Raw genomic sequence first — 21,037 nt, 5'->3', positions numbered from 1 at the left:
CCATTACAACCTCTGTCTCCCAGGTTCAAGCGGTTTTCCTGACTCATCCTCCTGAGAAGCTGGGACTACAGGTGCGTGATACAACACCAGGCTAATTTTTGTAGTTTTAGTAGACATGACATTTCACCATATTGGCCAGGCTGGTCTCGAACTCCTGGCCTCAAGTGATCCACCTGCCTTGGCCTCCCAAAGTGCTGGGATTACAGGCATGAGCTACCATACCTGGCCACCATTTAGGATTTTTTCCTTTATAAATTTATTATGTGCAATGCCCAGTGAAATTTAGAGGAAAAGGTGGTTTGTCTTATTAAAAATCAGTATAGGCCGGGTGTGGTGGTTCACACCTGTAACCCCAACACTTTGGGAGGTGGATCACTGGGGGCCAGGAGTTCGACACCAGTTTGGCCAATATGGTGAAACCTCGTTTCTACTAAAAATATAAGAATTAGTCAGGTGTGGTGGCACACACCTGTAGTCCCAGCTACTCGTGAGGCTGAGTCAGAAGAATCACTTGAACCCAGCAGGTGGAGGTTGCAGTGAGCTGAGATCATGCCACTGCACTTCAGCCTGGGTAACAGAGCAAGACTCTGTCTCAAAAAAAAAAAAAAAAAAAAAAAAATCAATATAAGCTCAGAATCTACGCAATGCCTTTTCTACAAATGTAAAAAAGACAACAAAGTTGACAAAGTCAAAAATACATTTTCTGGGGAAGGGTATTGACCTGTCTGCATTGGACAGGATACCACCCCAGTGTACATTCTCTAGGATTAAGGGGATGGGGATATTGAAAAACACTACTGCTTCAACTGAAAGCCAAGTGACTGGAGTGAGAACAATGGAAGAAGGAATCTCACCAAGGAAGAATGCTGTTCTAAGGAGGAGAGGGTATATATCTGAGAACACAAAACAGTAAATGTTCTCCACACTTATTTAATCAGTTGGTAATCATCCATGACAGTCAGTTCACTTATCTGGACACAAAACACAGTCAAATGTAACTTAGTTCAGCCCAGTTCCACTTCAATTAAGGATAAAAATAAAATAGTTGGCCAGGTGTGGTGGCTCATGCCTGTAATCCCAGCACTTTGGGAGGCTGAGGCGGGTGGATCATGAGGTCAGCAGTTCGACACCAGCCTGGTCAAGATGGGCAAACCCCATCTCTACTAAAAATATAAAAAATAGCTGGGTGTGGTGGCATGCACCTGTAATCCTAGCTACTAAGGAGGCTGAGGCAGGAGAATCACTTGAACCGGGGAGGCTGAGGTTGCAGTGAGCCAAGATCGTGCCACTGTGTTCCAACCTGGGCAACAAGAGCAAAACTCCGTCTCAAAATAAAATAAAATAGTCACTGAATGGTCATTTTAATATACATTGCTTACCTTTGATAGAAAGTTGAAAGAGGGATTTTTAAATGAAATATCACAAATACAACTGACACAAATAAGACTAAATATGGGATAAACTGTGAAGGCAAATGGTTTTATGGTTAATACAGGCAAATGATGCTTACACAACACTAGTAGGGAAAATCTGATGTTACCAAATAACCTGCCACTAATACCTTATTTAGATTTTGGTAGATACCAAATATCTTGAGAAAGTGAGAGGAGGAGTTTGGCAAATATAATTTGAAAGCCCTTCAACTTTCAAATTGTTAAAGCCAAAAAGGTAAACCGTGCGGTTAAGAATTTTATTTTCTGTAGTGGTATGTAGGGTGAGTAGAAGAGTCAAGAGTGTTTTCTGTTTTGAAGGAAAGCAATAGTGATTTGACAAAGAAGTGATATTTCATACTTTCACTCATTGGCAAGGATATTTTGTTGTACAGAGGATATTAGCATTTTGCTGTAGATACAATAGTGTTTTTAAAAATCAGTACTAGAATGTTAGTAATGTTCAGCAAATATTTATTAAGCATTTAAAATTGGTAAGACTTTTTTTTTTTAAAGACCATCATGTTCTTACATGAGGCTCACAAACTAATGTGATGACACTTCAGTAAAGTCTATAGTCACAAAAATTTTGGATTGACTATCATGAGATACTAAAATATGCATAAGTATGAATGGCTACTTTAGTGTTTAGCCATCATTAGTTCTTATTTTTAGTGTTACACACTGTAGGAGTTACTGCAAAGTGAGACACTGGAGGATTAAATAATATGAAATACTCACATTTTAAACATGGTCCTACATAGCAATAGTGAAACAACTCTTACCAATAGCTAGAAATACAATCTTACTTAAGGATTAACAATACTTTTTTTTGGGTGGGGGAAGAATAGATAATTTAATTTCAAAAGTTTAAAATTATGCAAATAAAAATTTGCTTTGTGTTCATATTGTCAAGTACCCTCAAGTGAAGTAATAAACTCCTAAGCATGAACAGGAAATACTAAGACACCCAGTATCTTACTTTATATAAAATTTCAACCTAAAGAATAGAGGTAAATTAAAAAGAAACAGAACATGTAACTTTAAGTTAAAAGAGATCTTCAAACATAAGTAAGATTTAGTAAAATAATCCCACACTTAACTGAATGGGAAGCTATTCGGAAGGGTGGGGGTTTCTTCCATTTCTCTCTCAGTGCCCTGAGGAGGGAAGTTGGGGATAATCGGCTTCAGGAACTTGAACTCATTTGTTCCTGAGCCTCCCATCAGACACACCTCGTACTGGTAGCTCTGGGACAGGGTCCTGGTGCCACTCACGTCCACCAGATGTCCTGGAAAGGGGCCCTCGGGCACCGAGCAGCGACCCACCGAGGCCGCCCTGCTCCTCTTGCACAGCCGCACCGCCACGAACAGGAGCACCGACAAGAGGAAGAGCGACGACACCGAGGCCAATGCCACCACCAGGTAGACGGTGAGCCAGTCGGCCTGGGCCTGGGCCGCGGCCGCCTCCGGGAGAAGCAGGTAGGGCTGGGAGAAGCCGTCCACTAGGAGCAAGTGCAGCGTGGCGGTGGCCGAGCGCGGAGGCTCGCCATTGTCCTTGACCAGCACCACCAGCCTGTGCTTGGCCGCGTCGCGCTCGCTCAGCAACCTGGAGGTGCGCACCTCGCCATTGTGCGCCCACACACCGAACAGCCCGGGCTCCGTGGCCTTGAGCAGCTGGTACGACAGCCAGGCGTTCTGGCCCGAGTCGCCGTCCACCGCCACCACCTTGGTCACCAGATAGCCCGGCTCGGCCGTCCGGGACACCAGCTCGGTGCAGGGCGCGGAGCCGTTTTGCAGCGGTTACAGCACGAAGGGCGAGTTGTCGTTGGCGTCCAGCACCAGCACGCGCACCAGCGCCTCGCTGCTCAGCACCGGGGACCCGCGGTCTGCGGCGCCCACGCGGAACTCGAACTCCTGCAAGGCCTCGTAGTCCAGCGACCTGAGGGCGAACAGGTGGCCGTTGTCTGCGTTGATGGAGACCAGGGAGGGGAGGGGCAGGTGCGGGTCCTGGGGCGGCAATAGCGAGTAGGTGACCTGGGCGTTGGTGCCTGAGTCTCTGTCTGTGGCGCTGACGCTGCCGATGTGCAGGGCGGGGCTGTTGTTCTCGCGGACGAACAGGGTGTAGGAGGTTTGGGTGAAGGCGGGGGCGTTGTCATTGACGTCTGAGACCAGCACGGTTATGCTCTGCTGGGTTTTCAGCCTGGGTGTCCCCAAATCAGTGACGGTGATGGTGATGTTGTACTCGGCTCTGCTCTCTCTGTCCAGTGCCCCATCTGTTACCAGGGTGTAGAAATTCTCCACGGAAAGTCTTAGTAGAAAAGGGAGATTGTTCTCTATTGAACAAATAACCTGTTGGTTATGCCCAGAGTCTGCATCTGAAACACTGAAAACTGCCACTATGATCTCTGGCAAGTTTTCTGGGATGGGGCTGATGAAGAACGACATGGTGAGTTCAGGGGCGTTGTCATTCACGTCCAGGACCCTGACGACTAAAGAACATTTTCCTGATAGGCCCCCACCATCTGTAGCCTCAACATCCACGTCATAAGACTGAACTTCCTCAAAATCCAAAGCCTTTCTCAACCGAATTTCTCCTGTGATTGCGTTTATTTCGAACGGTTGGTTGATGTCATCGACTTGAAACAGGGCGTAAGATACCTTCCCAAACGATCCTGCATCTAAATCTCTGGCTGAGACGGTAATAACCAGAGAGCCGAGGGGATTGTTCTCAGGGATTTGCGCCTCATAGAGCTCCTGAGCAAACTCGGGGATGTTGTCATTGATGTCCAAAACCTGGATGTGAATCTCGGAGGTCCCTGACCGGGGCGGAGACCCACCATCCAGCGCGGTGAGCGTTAGCGTGAGTCGGGGCTGCTCCTCGCGGTCCAACGGTTTGTCCAGCACCAGCTCCGGGAACTTCCTGCCTTCGCTGCGATTGCGGGTGAGAACGTGGAAGTGAGGGTTGGAGCTGATTGTGTAGCTCTGAAGGCCGTTGCTGCCAGTGTCTAAATCGTGTGCCATTTTCAAAGGAAATATCTTTCCTGGCATAGTAATTTCTGATATTTTCAGGAGCATTTCTCTGGCAGGGAATTCCGGGGCGTGGTCATTTATATCTCTGACTCGCAAGGAAGCCTGAAAAAACTGCAAGGGGTTTTCCAGTAACACTTGGAAAGGTAGCACACACGGCTCGGTGGAGCCACACAGTTCCTCCCGGTCCAGTTTTTCATTTAGTAGTAAATCATGGGTCTGTGGATCAAGCTGCAAATGTTGTCTGTTCCCTTTGAAAACAATCCGAGCTCCCCGTGCAGCCAGCTCCCCCACCCTCAGTCCCAGGTCCTTTGTCAAGTTGGCCACAAACGTGCCACTTTCTGTCTCCTCCAATACGGAATACTGAATCGATTCAGAACCTACCTCTCCCCAAAGCATCAATAAAATGAAGAACGCCACTTGCCTTTTCTTGTTCTGTACTTTAGTTTGCATCGTGTCTATTGCCTGATTACAGAAGAAAAATCCTTTTCAGCTCCCAATCACCACATCCACCGTCGACCCTCTCAGATGTCTTTGCAGAGATTTTTAAATTAGTTCTTACAACTTGTCTGGCGACGACTGCCTTCCCGGACACATCTATCTCAGCTTTAGCTGTAAATGTGGTCTGTATTTTTACTTGGCTTCTGGGTGAAACAGAGTCCACCGAGTCTGCAGAGCTTTCATTCACTCTCTTAGCTTGTACCGCCACCTCGCGTTCAAACTAATAACTTCATGAGATGTTTCAGGTCAATAGCATTTCCGAAATCTGAGCATTATAAAGACTTTTAAGTCGAGTCAGTGTTTCTCAGACTGAGTGCGTGGACCACATGCATAAATAATTGCTTGCGAGCTTTGGTTTCTTTGTGTGTACGTTTTTGCTTTTAAGCCAATTCCTGGGTTCACTCCCCTCTAGAACTTGAATCAAATTTCCTGGTGGTGCTAATTAAGGAGAAAGATTGAAGTGCAGATTCTACACTTCAATCTTTCTCCTTTGATTCTTCAGCAGTGCAATTTATCTCTGATAAGCCATTTAATCCATGAGTCCAAGAGGTACACTATTTAATTGTCCCAACAAACAATGCAAAACAATGAAGTTTGTTAGCAACAATAATGGTAAAATAAACAATAAATTATCTAAATTATACACTCATAAATGGCATGAACAAAAAACTTACTTTGTTATACAGTTATGCCTGCACAGTAAAAAGAACAATTAGGCTATTAGGAGGGAAACTGAGGCAAAAAAGTATTTATGATACACGTATATAAGTAAATTAAAGAATTTAAAAGAGGGACTAGAAGCAATCAAGTATTTGTCATAAGCATTTTAGGATTCTACCCCATTTTTGCATGGATAGAATTAGGCATTCTTTTAAGAGGCTTGTGCATTTTATTTTAACTTTTTTGATCAAATTCCCCTCTTACATTATTTAATCAGTTCCAAATATATTACCCTGTTGTACAAACATGACGCAGTGCAGAAAACAAACATTCAAGAATTACCTTCACCATCTTCTCACAGCAAAAAGAACACCAAGTCCTATAAATACAGGCCAAATTAAGGTACTGTAAAAAAAGGTGAATTACATTTGAGTGAATGCCATGGAATTCGATGATGGAATACTATGGCTATATCCATTCCCATCTCACTAGTTTCTGCTCAGATACATTGGAATATGTATTTCTAAACAAACTGAAAATGTGTGAAACAGATTAGTGCACATAGAAGAGGCAAAATATGCCAAACAATTCAATTCATTTCAGATTGATTTCATATTTATTGAGAGGTGAAATCCATTGAGCTCAAACAAAGTTCACTTCAGGTAAGAGCCAAGGTGATAGAAGATTAAAAATCAGGATATTTTCAAATACATAAACTCTAGGTAAAATAAATAAGGCTAAATAAAATCTAAACTCTAAATAGCTGAGATGATCTTATAGTTCAAAATCACCTCTATGTAGCCAGAAAAACAAAAGATTATGAATGTGACCAGCCTCCAGGGTTCACTTGATAGATGCTACTGAGAATACACTGTTCCTTGAGGATGTGAGTAACAAAATGAACTTATGAAGTAAAACCAACAATAATAAACATCTTGGAAGGGTGTCACTTCTTTGCTGAAACAAGGCCATTATTTCCTGCTCAATCTTAAATGCCTTCTTCTTTCAGTGAGCATTCTGAGTTCTGATTCCAGCTAAACGGCATCCACGAAGTCTTTTATTCACTCTCTTTCTCTGAAGCACCGCCAGGCATCCTCGAATATAGGTTGTTGAATTATTTTTTACTTCAAAGCAAATTTATCAGCAGTACAGTATTTGTCAAACTCCATTTAGATCCTTGAAAAGTCTTTGATAACATTGGTAGTTATATGGAAAGAGGATAATATCTCAAAATACACAAAAAGATATCAGTCAGGTCTATCAAGATACTGCCTTTTTATAGGAAATGGATTACATTAGATTGTTTCAGGAGAATGTTTCTCTGTTTTGCCCTCTTTTGCTTTGATTTGATTGGCTAGAGTAGACTGAATTAACTTTGCATTCATAAACATGTTCTCATAAGGACTCATTAACTTAAAATTTTTATTATGGAAAAATTCCAACATATACAAAGTAAACAGAATAAGCCTCCGTACACCATCAGTTTTACAACATTCTGTTGTCTCATTTTGTCTATACCTTTCTCTCCATTCTCTGCTTCCTGTTCAATGATTACTTTTGTATAGTTCTTTTCTTAAGGCAATGTTTACAGAAATTGAAATGTACCAATCTTAACTGTGCCATTTTAAAAAATGGATTCATATGTGTAACTCACACTTTTTTCAAGATACGGAACATTTTCATCATTCACTGGGAATCATCTTAATCATATTTTGAAGCTCAGTTTTATTAACTGGGGAACAAAACCTTGGTCTCATCTGGACACATGATGCAAAAGTAGACAATGTGAAAAAGCACCATGCCCTATATTCTTTATGCTCGTGTATGCTAAAGTGAAGTGATAGATTAATTTAGCTGGACTGTTACCAGCAAGCTGAAATAGTATTTTAACTGATTGAACATTGTAAAGTATGTTAAAATTAATTTTATTTAGTTAGTCTGTAATGACAGGTTGAGCAGCCCTTGTCCGAAATGCTTGAGACCAGAAGTGTTTCAGTTTCAGATTTTTAGATATTAGAATATTCGCATGTCCATACTGGGATAGCTTGGGAATAAGAACCAAGTCTAAACATGAAATTCATTTAAGTTTCATATACATCTTATACAAATAGCCTGAAGGTAATTTTGTATAATATTTTAAAACAATTTTGTGCATGAAACAAAGTTTGCATTATGTACTTATGTGCGGAATTTTCTACTTGTGGCATCAGATTGGCTCAAAAAGTTTCCGGTTTTGGAGCAGTTCCTATTTTTGGATTTTTGGATTAGGGATGCCCAACCTGTACCTGTACTGCATAGCTGATCAAGCTGATTTCCATTTTATGTTTCAGTTAATCCCATTATAATTTTTAAAAATTATTCAAGTTTATCAAAAGAGAAAGAAAAAGACCTTCAAAGACAAATTGAATCTCTTAAAACTCTTCTTTAGTTATATGGAAAGAAAACACAGTAATACAGGGAAAAGTTAGAGATGATATATAAATAATCACTTAAAGAAACTCAATTTACAGGAGATATGCTGCAAGGAAGTTGAAAATATAAAGGATTAAATCACACTTGAAATCTGAAATGATTGGGTAAGACACTTTGTCAGTATTGCTAGAGGTTTGTCTTTTTTTAAAAAATGTTTTTTGAAGAACTAGTTCTTTGTTTCTTTATTGCTTTCTCTATTTGCTTTGAATTTTCTTGATTTCTTCTATTATCTTTGATATTTCCTTCTTTCTGAATGCTTCGGGTTTATTTTCCTCATATTTTTCTAGATTCTTGAGGTAGAAGCTTGAAACTGATAAACTGGTGGGTGACCGATTTGAGAATTTTCCTCTTTTCTAATGTACATATTTAGTGCTATAAAATTTTCCTCTCTGCACTGTGTTAGCTATGTCTCACAAAATTTGATGTGTTGTATTTTCATTTTCAATTCAGGTCAATGTATTTTTAAATTTCCCTTGAGATCTTCTTTTTGATTCATAGATTATTTAGAAGTATGTTGCTACATATCCGAGTATTTGAAGGTTTTCCTCTTATCTTTCCATTATTCATTTTTAGTTTAATTTCATTGTGCTTAGAGAACCCACTCTGTATGATTTCACTATTAATTTGGTTGAGGTTGGTTTTACGGCTGAGATTGTGGTTATCTTACATAGGTTCTGTGAGCATTTGAAAATAATGTGTATTCTGGTATTGTTTATTCTGGTGTATTCTGGTATTTTTTATTCTGGTATATTCTGGTATTGGAGTGTTCTGGTGTATTCTGGTATTGGAGTGTTCTGGTGTATTCTGGTATTGGAGTGTTTTATAAATATTAATCAGATGCTGTTAGTTGATGGTATTATTGAGTTCTTCTGTATCGCTGCTGATTTTCTGCCTTGTTGGTCTATCAATTGTTGAAGGTCATTGAAGTCTCCAATTGTAATTGTGGATTTCTCTATTTCTCCTTCTGTCAGTTTTTGCTTCATACATTTTGCAGTTTTGTATATATACATTTGGGATTGCTATGTGTTCTTCTTTTATCATTATACAATATCCTGCTGTGTCTCTGATATGTCCTATGCAGTCTCTGATTATTTTCTTTGCTTTCATGTCTACTTTATATGATGATTTTCTTTGCTCTCATGTCTACTTTATATGACCTTATGGCTACCCCTGCTTTATTAATTAATTTATTTAGTTAGTTATTCTTATTTTTACTTATTTCTTTATTTTTGAGACAGAGTTTTGCTCTTGTCTCCCAGGCTGGCGTGCAATGGTGTGATCTCAGCTCACAGCAACCTTCACCTCCCAGGTTTGAGCAATTCTCCTGCCTCAGCCTCTGGAGTAGCTGGGATTACAGGTGCCCGCCACCACAGCAGCTGATTTTGTATTTTTAGTAGAGACGGGGTTTCACCATGTTGACCAGGCTGGTCTCAAATTCCTGACCTTAGGTGATCCTCCTGCCTCAGCCTCCCAAAGTGCTGTGATTACAGGTGTGAGCCACTGCACCCAGCTCCTGCTTTATTTTTTCATTAATAATTGTATACATTTTTGTCTTTTTACTTTCAAACTGCATATATCATTATATATGAAATTAAGTTTGATACATATAGTTGGGTCATAATTTTTCAAACCCATTCTCCCAACGTTTTTGTTTTAACTGATGTGCTCAAACCATTTACATTTAACATAATTATAGATTAGTAGAGATTAACTCTGCCATTTTTTGTTTCCTGTTTGTTTTCTCTGTTTTTTTGTTTGTTTCTCCGTTTTCATTTTTCTACCTTCCTGTGGGTTATTGGAACATTTTTTAGAATTCTGTTTTGATTTAGTTGTAGTGTGTGTGGTTTTTTTTTAGTGTACCACTTTTTATAGCTTTTTACTGATTACTCTAGGTATTATACTATATATACACAACTTATCAGTTTACTGATTGATATCAGTAACCGATATTTTTACCAGTTCAAATGAAGCATAGAAAATGTACCTCCCTTAGTGTCCTTTTGCCCTCCTTCATTTATAACATGTTTTAAATATTTCCTGTACATACACTTAGGACCACATTTAGAAAGTATTATAATGTTGGATTCAACCACCAAACATAATTTTGGAACCTCAAGAGAAAAAGAAAAGTCTGTTGTATTTACTCATATTTTTGTTTCCTGTGTTGTTTCTTCCTTCTTGATGTTCCAAGATTGCTTTTTAAATTGTTTCCTTTCTGTTTGGAGAACTTGCATTAGCAAATATTTTAAGGTAGGTATACTGGCAACAAATTCTTTTCCTGAAGGGTAGTTTCACTGGATATAGGATTTTGGGATGACAGTTGTTTTCTTTCAGCACTTAAAAAATATTGTGCAACTTCCTTCTAGCCTCCGTGATTTCTGATGAGGAATCTACTCTCATTCAAATCGTTACTGCCCTGTGGGTAAGGTGTCATTTCTCCTTCACTGCTTTAAAGATATTTTGTCCTTAGTTTGCAGAAATTTCACTATGATGCCTCTTGGTGTGGATTCCTTTGGGTGTATCCTGTTTGGGATTTGTTCGGCTTCTTGAATCTCTGGTTTATGCCTTTTGCCAATGTGCTTAGTTTCCAGACATTATTCCTTTGAGTACTTTTTTTAGCTCCACCCTCCTTCTGGCCTTCTTTTGGGACTCCAGTGACACAAAGGTTAGATCTTTTGGTATGGCCCCACAGGTTCCTGAGCCTCTGTTCATTTTTTATGGTCTATTTTCTCTTTCCTCTTCAGAATGGGTAATTTCTATTGTTTCATTTTCTGGTTCATTGATTTTTTGTTCCTTCCATTCTGCTGTGGAGCCCATTATCTTGAGTTTTTATTTCAGTTATTATATCTGGGTTTTTTTGTTTTTATTTATTTATTTATTTATTTTTTAGACAGAGTCTTGCTCTGTCACCCAGGCTAGAGTGCAGCGGGGCAATCTTGGCTCACTGCAACCTCCCCGCCTCCTGGGTTCAAGTGATTCTCCTGCCTCAGCCTCCCAAGTAGTTGGGGTAACAGGCATGCACCACCACGCCTGGCTAATTTTGTGTTTTTAGTAGAGACGCGGTTTCAGCATGTTGGCCAGGCTGGTCTCGAATTCCTGACCTCAGGTGATCCACCCATCTCGGCCTCTCAAAGTGCTGGGATTACAGGCGTGAACCACTACACCCGGCCCCATTATTGTATCTTTAATTTCTAAAATTTCCACAGGGATTTCTTTATATCTTTGATTTCTTTGCTGAGACTGTTTTTCATTTGTTTCAAATATGTTCATAATTGCTCATTAAAACATTTTGATGAGGTCTGTATATAAATATTTGTCAGATAATTCTAACAACTGTCATCTTGGTGTCAGCATCTCTTTGTAGTCTTTTTCATTCACTTCAATATTTTCCTGATTCTTGGTATGACCCAGATAATCCCTTCCTGGATGTGCCTGTACCCAAAAGGAACCTTTGCCGAAATGAATGAGGCAATATATTCAAGAATGCTTATAGCAGTATTGTTTATAGTAACAAAACTCTTATAACAACCAAAAAGTAAATCATTAGTAAAAAGAATTTAAAGTTCATAGTACTCCATTTACGTAATGGAATACTATGGAAGAGTTAAGTGAATGAACTGAATTAACATGTATAAATTCAATAGCATAATGATTAAAAAGAGCAAGCTCACAGAGGATCCATACTATATAAATTCATTTATATAATTTGCAAAGACAGATGAAACTAAATGGTAAATCATTTAGGAATACAAGCTTTTCTATTGCAACTATAAAGAAGAACAAACAGTTAAGTAAAAATTCAGAAAACTGGTTCTTTTTCATAGGATTGAAAGATGTTATGATGGAGGCATAACATCTTGGCATCATTCTAATTCTTAAGCTGGGTAATGGGTAGATGAGTGACCATGTTATTAGTGTTTATTATTATTATTGTACATACATGTTGTACGCACTCTTTTGAATTTTGATAGATTTTAAAATAGAAAAAAAGTAAAAACAAACAAACAGCAATTTCTGAGCTGGGCATGGTAGTATCTGCCTGCTACTCAAGAGCCAAGGCAAGAGTATCACTTGAGCTGAGAAGTTCAAAACTAGCCTGGGTAACATAGCAAGACCTGGTCACTTAAAAAAAAAATTATTTAATAAACATGAAGCAATTTCTCTGGGGTCAGGTTGCCTGGATTCAAATTCTACATCCACCTCTTATTAGCTAGGTGATTGTTGAAATCCTAACCCCCAACATGATGGTAGGAAGTAGGGCTTTGAGTGGTAATTAGGTTATGAAGAAGCAGCCCTGAATGAGATTAGTGCACTTATGAAAGTGATTCTAGAGAGCTGTCTTGCATTTTTTCTGCCATGTGAGGATACAAGGAGAAGTCAGTGCTCTGAAACCTGGAAGAGGACCCTCACAGAACTCAACCATGCTGGCACCCTGATTTTAGACTTCCAACCTCTAACACTGTAAAAAATTACTTTCTGTTATTTATAAGCCACTCAATCTATAGTATTTGTTACAGCAGCCCAAACTCATTAGGACAGTGACCTTGGGCAAATTGCTTTACCTCTGTGTGTTACAGTTTGTTCACCTTGAACATGTTGACACTAATTGTACCATTATTTTGAGGATTAAATGAGATATGTATAAAGTATTCAGAAAATAGCCAAGTACACCGAAAGTATGTAGTAGTAATAATAGTACATAATATATAATAATGTTTAATAACAAAGTTTGTAGAAACTTGAATATGCCACTAAGACTAAAATTTCATTAGAAATACTCAAAAATAAAGTGAGAGACTTCAGAACATAGAAGAAAAGCTAAAGATGTAAAATAAAAGAGAATATAAGAAACAGAGAAATAATTGAGAATATTCAATATCTGACAAGCATAAGTTTCAGAAGGAAATAACAAGATTAAACGTAGGGATACAACTATTAAGAAAATGATAGTAGAAATGGGCCAGGTACAGTGGCTCACACCTGTAATCCCAGCATTTTGGGAGGCTGATGCAGGTAGAACACTTAAGGCCAGGAGTTCAAGACCAGCCTAGCCAATATGGTGAAACCCCAACTCTATTTAAAAAAAAAAAAAAAAAATCAAAAAAAAAATTAGCTGGATGTGGTGGTGTGCACCTATAGTCCTACCTACTCAGGAGGCTGAGTCGGGAAAATCGTTTGAACCCAGGAGGCAGAGGTTGCAGTGAGCAAGATTGCAGATTGCACCACTGCACTCCAGCCTGGGCGACAAAGTGAGATCTGTCTCAAAATAATAATAATAATAATAATAATAATAATAATAGAAACGAAGTAATCCCAGAGATAAAAAGGTATAAATTGTTAGAATACACAAGTACATTGAGTGTTCAGCAAAATGAATGAAAAAATTATAATACTATTATGAAATTCAAGACATTTAAAAAGAAGAGAGAAAATTCTGAGGGAAGGAGACACAAAAAATTCTTTTCTCTACAGAAATATGGAGAGAGAGAGAGAGAGAGAGAGATGGGGGTATAAAAAATCAAGAATCACACTGGCATAAAATTTTTAATCAAAAATTATGAATCAATAATCAATATATTAATGATTTTAAATTTCCAAGCAATAATTCTGTATCTGACAAAATAATCAATTAAATATGAAGGAAAACTAAATGCATTTTCAGACTGGCAGCGATGCAGAAAGTTGTTTTTTTGTGAACCCTCCCTTAGGAAGACATTTCAGGATATATTGTAGCAAAGAGAGGGAATAAAAAGGGAGACAAGTGATCTGACTCAACCAGGAGAGGTATGAAGACAAGATGACAGTTTTGTACAGACTTAGAGATCATTTAGTCCAGATGGAAGCAGAAAGCTAGAGGGCTTCAGGTTAGGAAATGTGGTAAAGTGAATTATTGATTGAGATTTTGAAAATATGGTAAAGCCAACTAATGAAGTCTAAAATGATGAATCTATTTGGTCTTGATTTTAGGAACATACTGTTTTCAATGGTACAGGAAGCACAACATTGGATCCAAAGAGCAGGAAAGATAGTCCCTATCACTAAAAAATAAAGTGAGAGACATCAGGACATAGAAGAAAAGCTAAAAATGTAAAATAAAGGAAATATAAGGAACAGAAAAATAACTAAGAATATTCAATATCTTTTTTTGTTTGTTTTTTAAAATTTTCATTAAGAATATTTAATAATGGACAAGCACAAATCTCAGATGGGAATAACAAGATTAAACTTAGGGATACACTATTAAGAAAATAATAGTAGAAATGAAGTAATCTCAGATCTAAGATTACTTATATCCCTAAGTAATCCCAGACTACTTAGAGGCTTCAGTAAGTAATATGGCTCAGCAATGAACAATATTTTGAGAAGATAATCAGCCCAACAACCTGGAACTGTTCTGACACTTATAGGTCGGTCATAATCTTCTCCTATTGAATGCAAACAATTTCATACAACACCAAGACCAGAAAATAACCTTGTAACCCTGATGGAGCAAGACTTCATGCTTGAGGAGACAATGTCTAAAACAAAAAAGAAAAAACAAAAGAGCTCTTTTTCCTTGCTAGTATGAGCGAATGCTGCTTATTTACCAATTACAGATTTAATTTCAGTGTTTTTCCCACTTCCTAAGTGAAATTCATTAAAATAATACAGAATTACCCCAATTTTCTGAAAGCATCCAATCCAGAGCTAACCTGTACTTGTTGAATCTCTGCTAAAAACACCTAACAGAAGACCAAATCCTATAACTCCTTTGTAAGACTCTGTTACTAAAGTGGCCCCTGTTTCCTACTGTGAGCAGTCTCCTTCATTGCAACAAGTCAATAAACCCAACTTTGTTCTGATACGGTGTGTTCTTGGTAATTTGGGACTGCAGGGCATTCATAATTTATATAGTCATGAAAAGTAAATTTTAAATATTATCTTCATGTTCTAAAATATATCTATAGACAAGACAAGTAACTCTTAGCTATGGTTGTAAAAATGTAAAATGTAAAAGTAGAAGTTAACTGAGAGAGGTTGGAAAGTGTAAGAGAGAAACAGATATAAAAGGAAGAATAAGAATGATATTCCTTTTTTTTTTTTTTTTTTTTTTTTTTTTTTGAGACGGAGTCTCGCCCTGTGCCCCAGGCTGGAGTGCAGTGGGGCGATCTCGGCTCACTGCAAGCTCCAGCTCCCGGGTTCACACCATTCTCCTGCCTCAGCCTCCCAAGTAGCTGGGACTACAGGTGCCCGGCTAATTTTTTGTATTTTTAGTAGAGACGGGGTTTCACTGTGTTACCCAGGATGGTCTCGATCTCCTGACCTTGTGATCCGCCCGCCTCGGCCTCCCAAAGTGCTGGGATTACAGGTGTGAGCCACCGTGCCCAGCCAAGAATGATATTCTTTTTTTCCATACAAAAATCTAATGAAACTGTTATTACTGGAACAATAAAGAGAGGTTTCAGTTTGACCAGAGAAGTACCCAAAAATGGTAATATAGCTTTATCTGAAAAACAAAAGATTGAAGTTGTTTTAAGTGTGCTAGTTACTCAGCAATCTTAATAGGAAATTGTCTAAAGTTTGTGAAAGTTACTATATTAGTTTGCGAGGGGTACTGTAACAAATACCACAGACTGGGTGGCTTAAACAACAGACATTTCTTTCCTCACAGTTCTGGAATCTAGAAGTCCAAGATCAAAGTGTTGGCAGGGTTGGTTTCATTTGGAGGCCTCTCTCTTTGGCTTGTAGATGGCTATCTTCTTCTAGTGTCTTCACATAAGCATCCCTCTGTGTGTTCACATGTCTGGCATCTCTTTATGTTCTAATCTCCTCGTCTTATAAGTACAGCAGTTATATCGGATTAAGATCTGCCCTGATGACCCATTTTAATGTGATTACCTCTTTTTTTAAAGGCCTACCTTTAAATATAGTCACATTCTGAGGTAGTGGGAGTTAGGGTTTCAACGTATGAATTTGAGGGGGATTTGGGAACACAGTTCAGCTCATAATGGTTACAAACATATTCCTGAGTGATAAGAAAGTAAATATAAGAAGAGTTCTAAAAAATGTATAAAGTGCTTGCCAATGGGATAAAATGAAAAAACAGACAATACTAGTTTGTTGGCAGAAATGTGGAAAAATTTGTACATCCAGATACTGGGGATAGCAGTGTAAATTAGTACAACCACTGGAAGACTATTGGGAAATGTCTACTAAAAGTAAACATGTACTTACAAGATGGGCAACAATTCCACTTCTAGGCATATACCCAACAAAACTGCATATACAGGTTGCCAAAAGGCATGTTAAAATAATGGTTATAGCAGTATAATTTGTAACAGCCAAACTTTGCCCTATCCCAAATACTGATCTAAAGGATAGAAAATAAATTGTAGTATATTCATATAGTGGAATATTATACAGCAATGAGAATGAAAGGACTAAACTTAAAAGCTGTATTATGGATAAATTTCATAAACATAATGCTGAGTGAAAAAAGCCAGACACAAGCAGTTCATACTCTATTACTCTGTTTATATAAATTATAGTATAGGAAGTCAGCATATTTGCCATACTTGGGCTAGCAGTGATTGTAAGGAGTAATTTGTGTGGCACCTGGGGTGCCAGTGATGTTTCATTTCCTCTTCAAGTTGCTGGTACTAAATATGTTACTTTGTGAATATATATTGAGTTGAACATAAAGGATTTGTTCACTTTTCTTCATGTAAGTAATAATTCAATTACACTGTTTTTTAAAAGTTTGCTAATAGGAATCAGGGCTGCAAAAAAGAGTAAATAGAAGATTGCTGCCTTTTACATATTTTTTCACATATTTATTAGCATATGTATGTATTTGTCTTTGTTTTAAACAATTAAAATACAATGATTTGAAACATTTTTAATTTTTGCATTTTAGCATCAAATATATAATACTTAAGAGTGTCATGAAATAGAATGGATAGAATATATAGAAAATAAAATTAATATTTGATTTTATTAAGATGGTTTATCACAACAAGTACCAACAAGAAGAGAAAAATATCTCAGGAAAATCAACAGCATGCATGGATTTGAAATGACCCTATGTAAATAAATGCAATGAAATAAAATTGAGTTTTCAATACTTGAGACAGAATAAAGTTCAGCAGACAAATCCATTAAAAAGGGAAATAAAAGCTAAATCTCAAGGTGAAATTTTTGTCCATGACACTCTCGAATTCTAGATCTGAAAAAGTTTGGGATAAATGGCAGAAAACAATGTGTCATAACGAGATCTCTAATTTAATCCAAAGTTATTCCGGAAGGCGGCAGTTTTCCCTATTTCTTCACCAGTGCCCTGGGGCAAAAGGTTAGGAATAATAGGCTTCAGGAACTTGAACTCGCCGGTCCCTGGGTCTCCAGTCAGACACACCTCGTACTGGTAGCTCTGGGACAGGGTCCCGGTGCCGCTTACGTCCACCAGATGTCCTGGAAAGGGGCCCTCGGGCACCGAGCAGCGACCCACTAAGGCCTCCCTGCTCCTCCTGCACAGCCGCACCGCCACGAACAGGAGCACTGACAAAAGGAAGAGCGACGACACCGAGGCCAATGCCACCACCAGGTAGACGGTGAGCCAGTCGGCCTCGGCCTGGGCCAGGGCCGCCTCCGGGAGCGGCAGGTAGGGCTGGGAGAAGCCATCCACCAGGAGCACGTGCAGCGTGGCAGTGGCCGAGCGCGGAGGCTCGCCATTGTCCTTGACCAGCACCACCAGCCTGTGCTTGGCCGCGTCGCGCTCGCTCAGCAGCCTGGAGGTGCGCACCTCGCCATTGTGCGCCCACACACCGAACAGCCCGGGCTCCGTGGCCTTGAGCAGCTGGTACGACAGCCAGGCGTTCTGGCCCGAGTCGCCGTCCACCGCCACCACCTTGGTCACCAGGTAGCCCGGCTCGGCCGCCCGGGGCACCAGCTCGGTGCAGGGCGCGGAGCCGTTTTGCAGCGGGTACAGCACGAAGGGCGAGTTGTCGTTGGCGTCCAACACCAGCACGCGCACCAGGGCCTCGCTGCTCAGCTCCGGGGAGCCGCGGTCTGTGGCGCCCACGCGGAACTCGAACTCCTGCAGGGCCTCGTAGTCCAGCGACCTGAGGGCGAACAGGTGGCCGTTGTCTGCGTTGATGGAGACCAGGGAGACGAGGGGCAGGTGAGGGTCCTGGGGCGGCAGCAGCGAGTAGGTGACCAGGGCGTTGGTGCCTGAGTCTCTGTCTGTGGCGCTGACGCTGCCGATGTGCAGGGCGGGGCTGTTGTTCTCAGGGACGAACAGGGTGTAGGAGGTTTGGGTGAAGGCGGGGGCGTTGTCATTGACGTCGGAAACCAGCACGGTTATGTTGTGCTGGATTTTCAGCCTGGGTGTCCCCAAGTCGGTGACGGTGATAGTGATGTTGTACTCGGCTTGGCTTTCTCTGTCCAGTGTTCTCAGTGTCACTAGGGTGTAAAAGTTTTTTAATGTGGGCTTCAAAAGAAAGGGGAGGTCATTCTGAATGGAACAAATCATCCTACCGTTGTCCCCGGAGTCTGGATCAGAAACACTGAAAACAGCAACTATAGTTTCTGGGGCATTTTCTGGGGTAGGGCTGGAGAGCGTCGACATGGTGAGTTCAGGGGCGTTGTCATTCACATCCACCACTTCTATAGCCACAGTGCATTTTCCTGAAAGGCCCCCACCATCTGTGGCTACAATTTCCACGTTATAATATGGAGTTGCCTCGAAATCCAATGCCCTTTTCAGGCGAATTTCTCCTGTTTTCTCGTCTATTACAAATGGTTGAGTAACTTCATCGCCTTGGAATAGAGCATAGGCTACACTTCCGTACGCTCCTGCATCTAAATCTCGGGCGGAGACAGCGACAACTAAGGAGTTAAGGGGGCTGTTCTCGGGCACCTGTACCTCATAGAGTGATTGCAAAAATTCAGGGGCGTTGTCATTATTGTCCAAGACGACAATGCGAACTGTGGTGGTCCCAGACCTGGGCGGAGCACCACCATCCAGTGCAGTGAGTGTTAAGCTGAGCTCAGGGCGCTCCTCCCGGTCCAGAGCTTTGTCCAGCACCAGCTCTGGGTATTTTCTGCCATCTCCGCGATTGTGAGTAGCAACATGAAAGTGGGAATTTGTGCTGATTGTGTAGTTCTGAACAGTGTTGCTACCTATGTCAAAGTCCTGGGCTATTTTTAAAGGAAACACAGTCCCTGGCTGGGTGCTTTCTGGGATTTTTAGGAGCATTTCCCTCTCTGGGAACTCTGGGGAATGGTCATTTATATCTGTGAGCTGCAGATCAGTTTGAAAAAACTGCACTGGGTTTTCTAGTAAGAGTTGGAAATGCAATATACAGGGTTCTGTCGTCCCGCACATCACCTCCCTGTCTAGTTTTTCATATAGAAGCAAATTGCCGGTCTTTATATCAAGCTGCAAGAGCTCTTTGTCTCCTTTGTAATGGATTCGCGCGCTCCGAGTGGCCAGTTCCCCCACCCTAAGACCAAGGTCTTTTGCCAGGTTGGCCACAGAATAGCCACTTTCTGTTTCTTCTGGTATGGAATACCTAACTGCCTCAGAGCCAGCCTCCCACAAAAGCAACAGTATAGCAAGAAACATAACTTGCCTTTTCTGTGGCGTTTTTGCTAGCGCAGTCTCCATTGTTCAGACCCGGTCCAGAAGGCGCAGTTTCTTTAACTCTGTATACAATCCACCCAGATGATTTGCTTAAATAACCTCGAATCCGATCTTTCTTAACTGATTTCCACAAGAACGACGCACATTCTGAAGATCTAGCCACTAGATCTTACCTAAAATGCGTCCTTCTTTTAGGAAGCATTCAGGCTTTGGATTTCTCAGCTTAATGGCGCCTGAGTTATCCGCAGAGCCCACTATCCACACTCTTAGCCTGCAGCGCCACCAGGCGTCCTAATTTACTATTGCATATAGTATTTGCCATTTCATCCTAAATTCTAACCCTGACGTGTATCCATACCCTTTTGTCCCATAAGCTCTCCCGGTGGTATCTCCAGCTCTTAGTTACTGAAAGTTCTAAATAAACGTTGTGGAGTTAATTTTCAGTGAGAGAATACTTTTGAGAAAAAACTAAAATTATATATTAATCTCCATAAAAGTACCCTTGAGTACACAAATATACTTTATTTGGTGTTTCTTATTTAATTATATTTAATAAGTGATCATGAATAGCTATAGAGATTTAAAGTTTAAGAAAAATTACTTTCACTTTGAAGTAAACACCAATAACACCCAGAAAATGGCACAAATCATAGGTGTACAACTCAATGAATTTCGCAAAGTGAACGCACTCCTATAAGTAGAACCTAGATTAAAAATACCACCCAAACCCAAGTCCCCACCTGCTATTGTCTGGTTACTGCCCTCTCCCCAAAAGATAAGCACTGTCCTGACTTCTGTTGTCATAGGTTTTTTTTTTTTTTTTTAACTTTATACCAATGGAGTTATATAGATTGTTACTCTCATGTGTCTGGCTTCTTCTCCTCAATATTATGTTTGTCAAATTGATCTGTGGCATCTTGTTCTTATTTGTTTTATTCTCATTGCTTTTTATTATTCTGTTGTATGAATATACTATGATTTGTTTATTCATTTTCCAGTTTATGAACGTTGTTTTTTTTTCCAGGTTTAAACTATTTTGGGTAGTACTGGTATAAACATCCTTGTACTAGTCTTTTGGTGACCACATGTATGTGTTTATGTTGAATATTTTCAAAGGAGTTGGATTGCTGTGCATTAAGGTGTGCACATATATGTTGCTTTAGCAGATAATGGGAAAGTTTTCTCAAGTAGTTGTACTAATACCAGCAAAGTATGAGAGTTCCAGTTGCTCCACATTCTTGTCAACATTTGATGCTATCTTTTCCATTTTAAACCACTCTAGTTAGTGTTTGGTGATCTCATATTGTAATTTTAGTTAGCATTTTCC

The 21,037-nt window shown here is 39.9% G+C and overlaps 2 protein-coding genes across 2 annotated transcripts; both read right to left on the bottom strand.

Moving 5' to 3' along the window:
- Positions 1-1,887: 1,887 nt before the first annotated feature.
- Positions 1,888-5,112, bottom strand: LOC699998 (protocadherin beta-6). The gene has a single exon (XM_001090348.4). It carries the CDS (start codon positions 4,908-4,910, stop codon positions 3,231-3,233), a length of 1,680 nt encoding a protein of 559 aa, XP_001090348.3. The 5' UTR covers positions 4,911-5,112; the 3' UTR covers positions 1,888-3,230.
- Positions 5,113-16,965: 11,853 nt separating this feature from the next.
- PCDHB5 (protocadherin beta 5) lies at positions 16,966-19,954 on the bottom strand. The gene has a single exon (XM_028849782.2). The coding sequence runs from the start codon at positions 19,732-19,734 to the stop codon at positions 17,347-17,349; it is 2,388 nt and encodes a 795-aa protein (XP_028705615.2). The 5' UTR covers positions 19,735-19,954; the 3' UTR covers positions 16,966-17,346.
- Positions 19,955-21,037: the final 1,083 nt, after the last annotated feature.

Source organism: Macaca mulatta, chromosome 6 (assembly GCF_049350105.2).
Source record: "Macaca mulatta isolate MMU2019108-1 chromosome 6, T2T-MMU8v2.0, whole genome shotgun sequence".
Lineage (NCBI taxonomy): Eukaryota > Metazoa > Chordata > Mammalia > Primates > Cercopithecidae > Macaca > Macaca mulatta.
The sequence above is the reverse complement of the archived record's forward strand: the minus strand, read 5'-3'. Positions and strand labels throughout refer to the sequence as shown.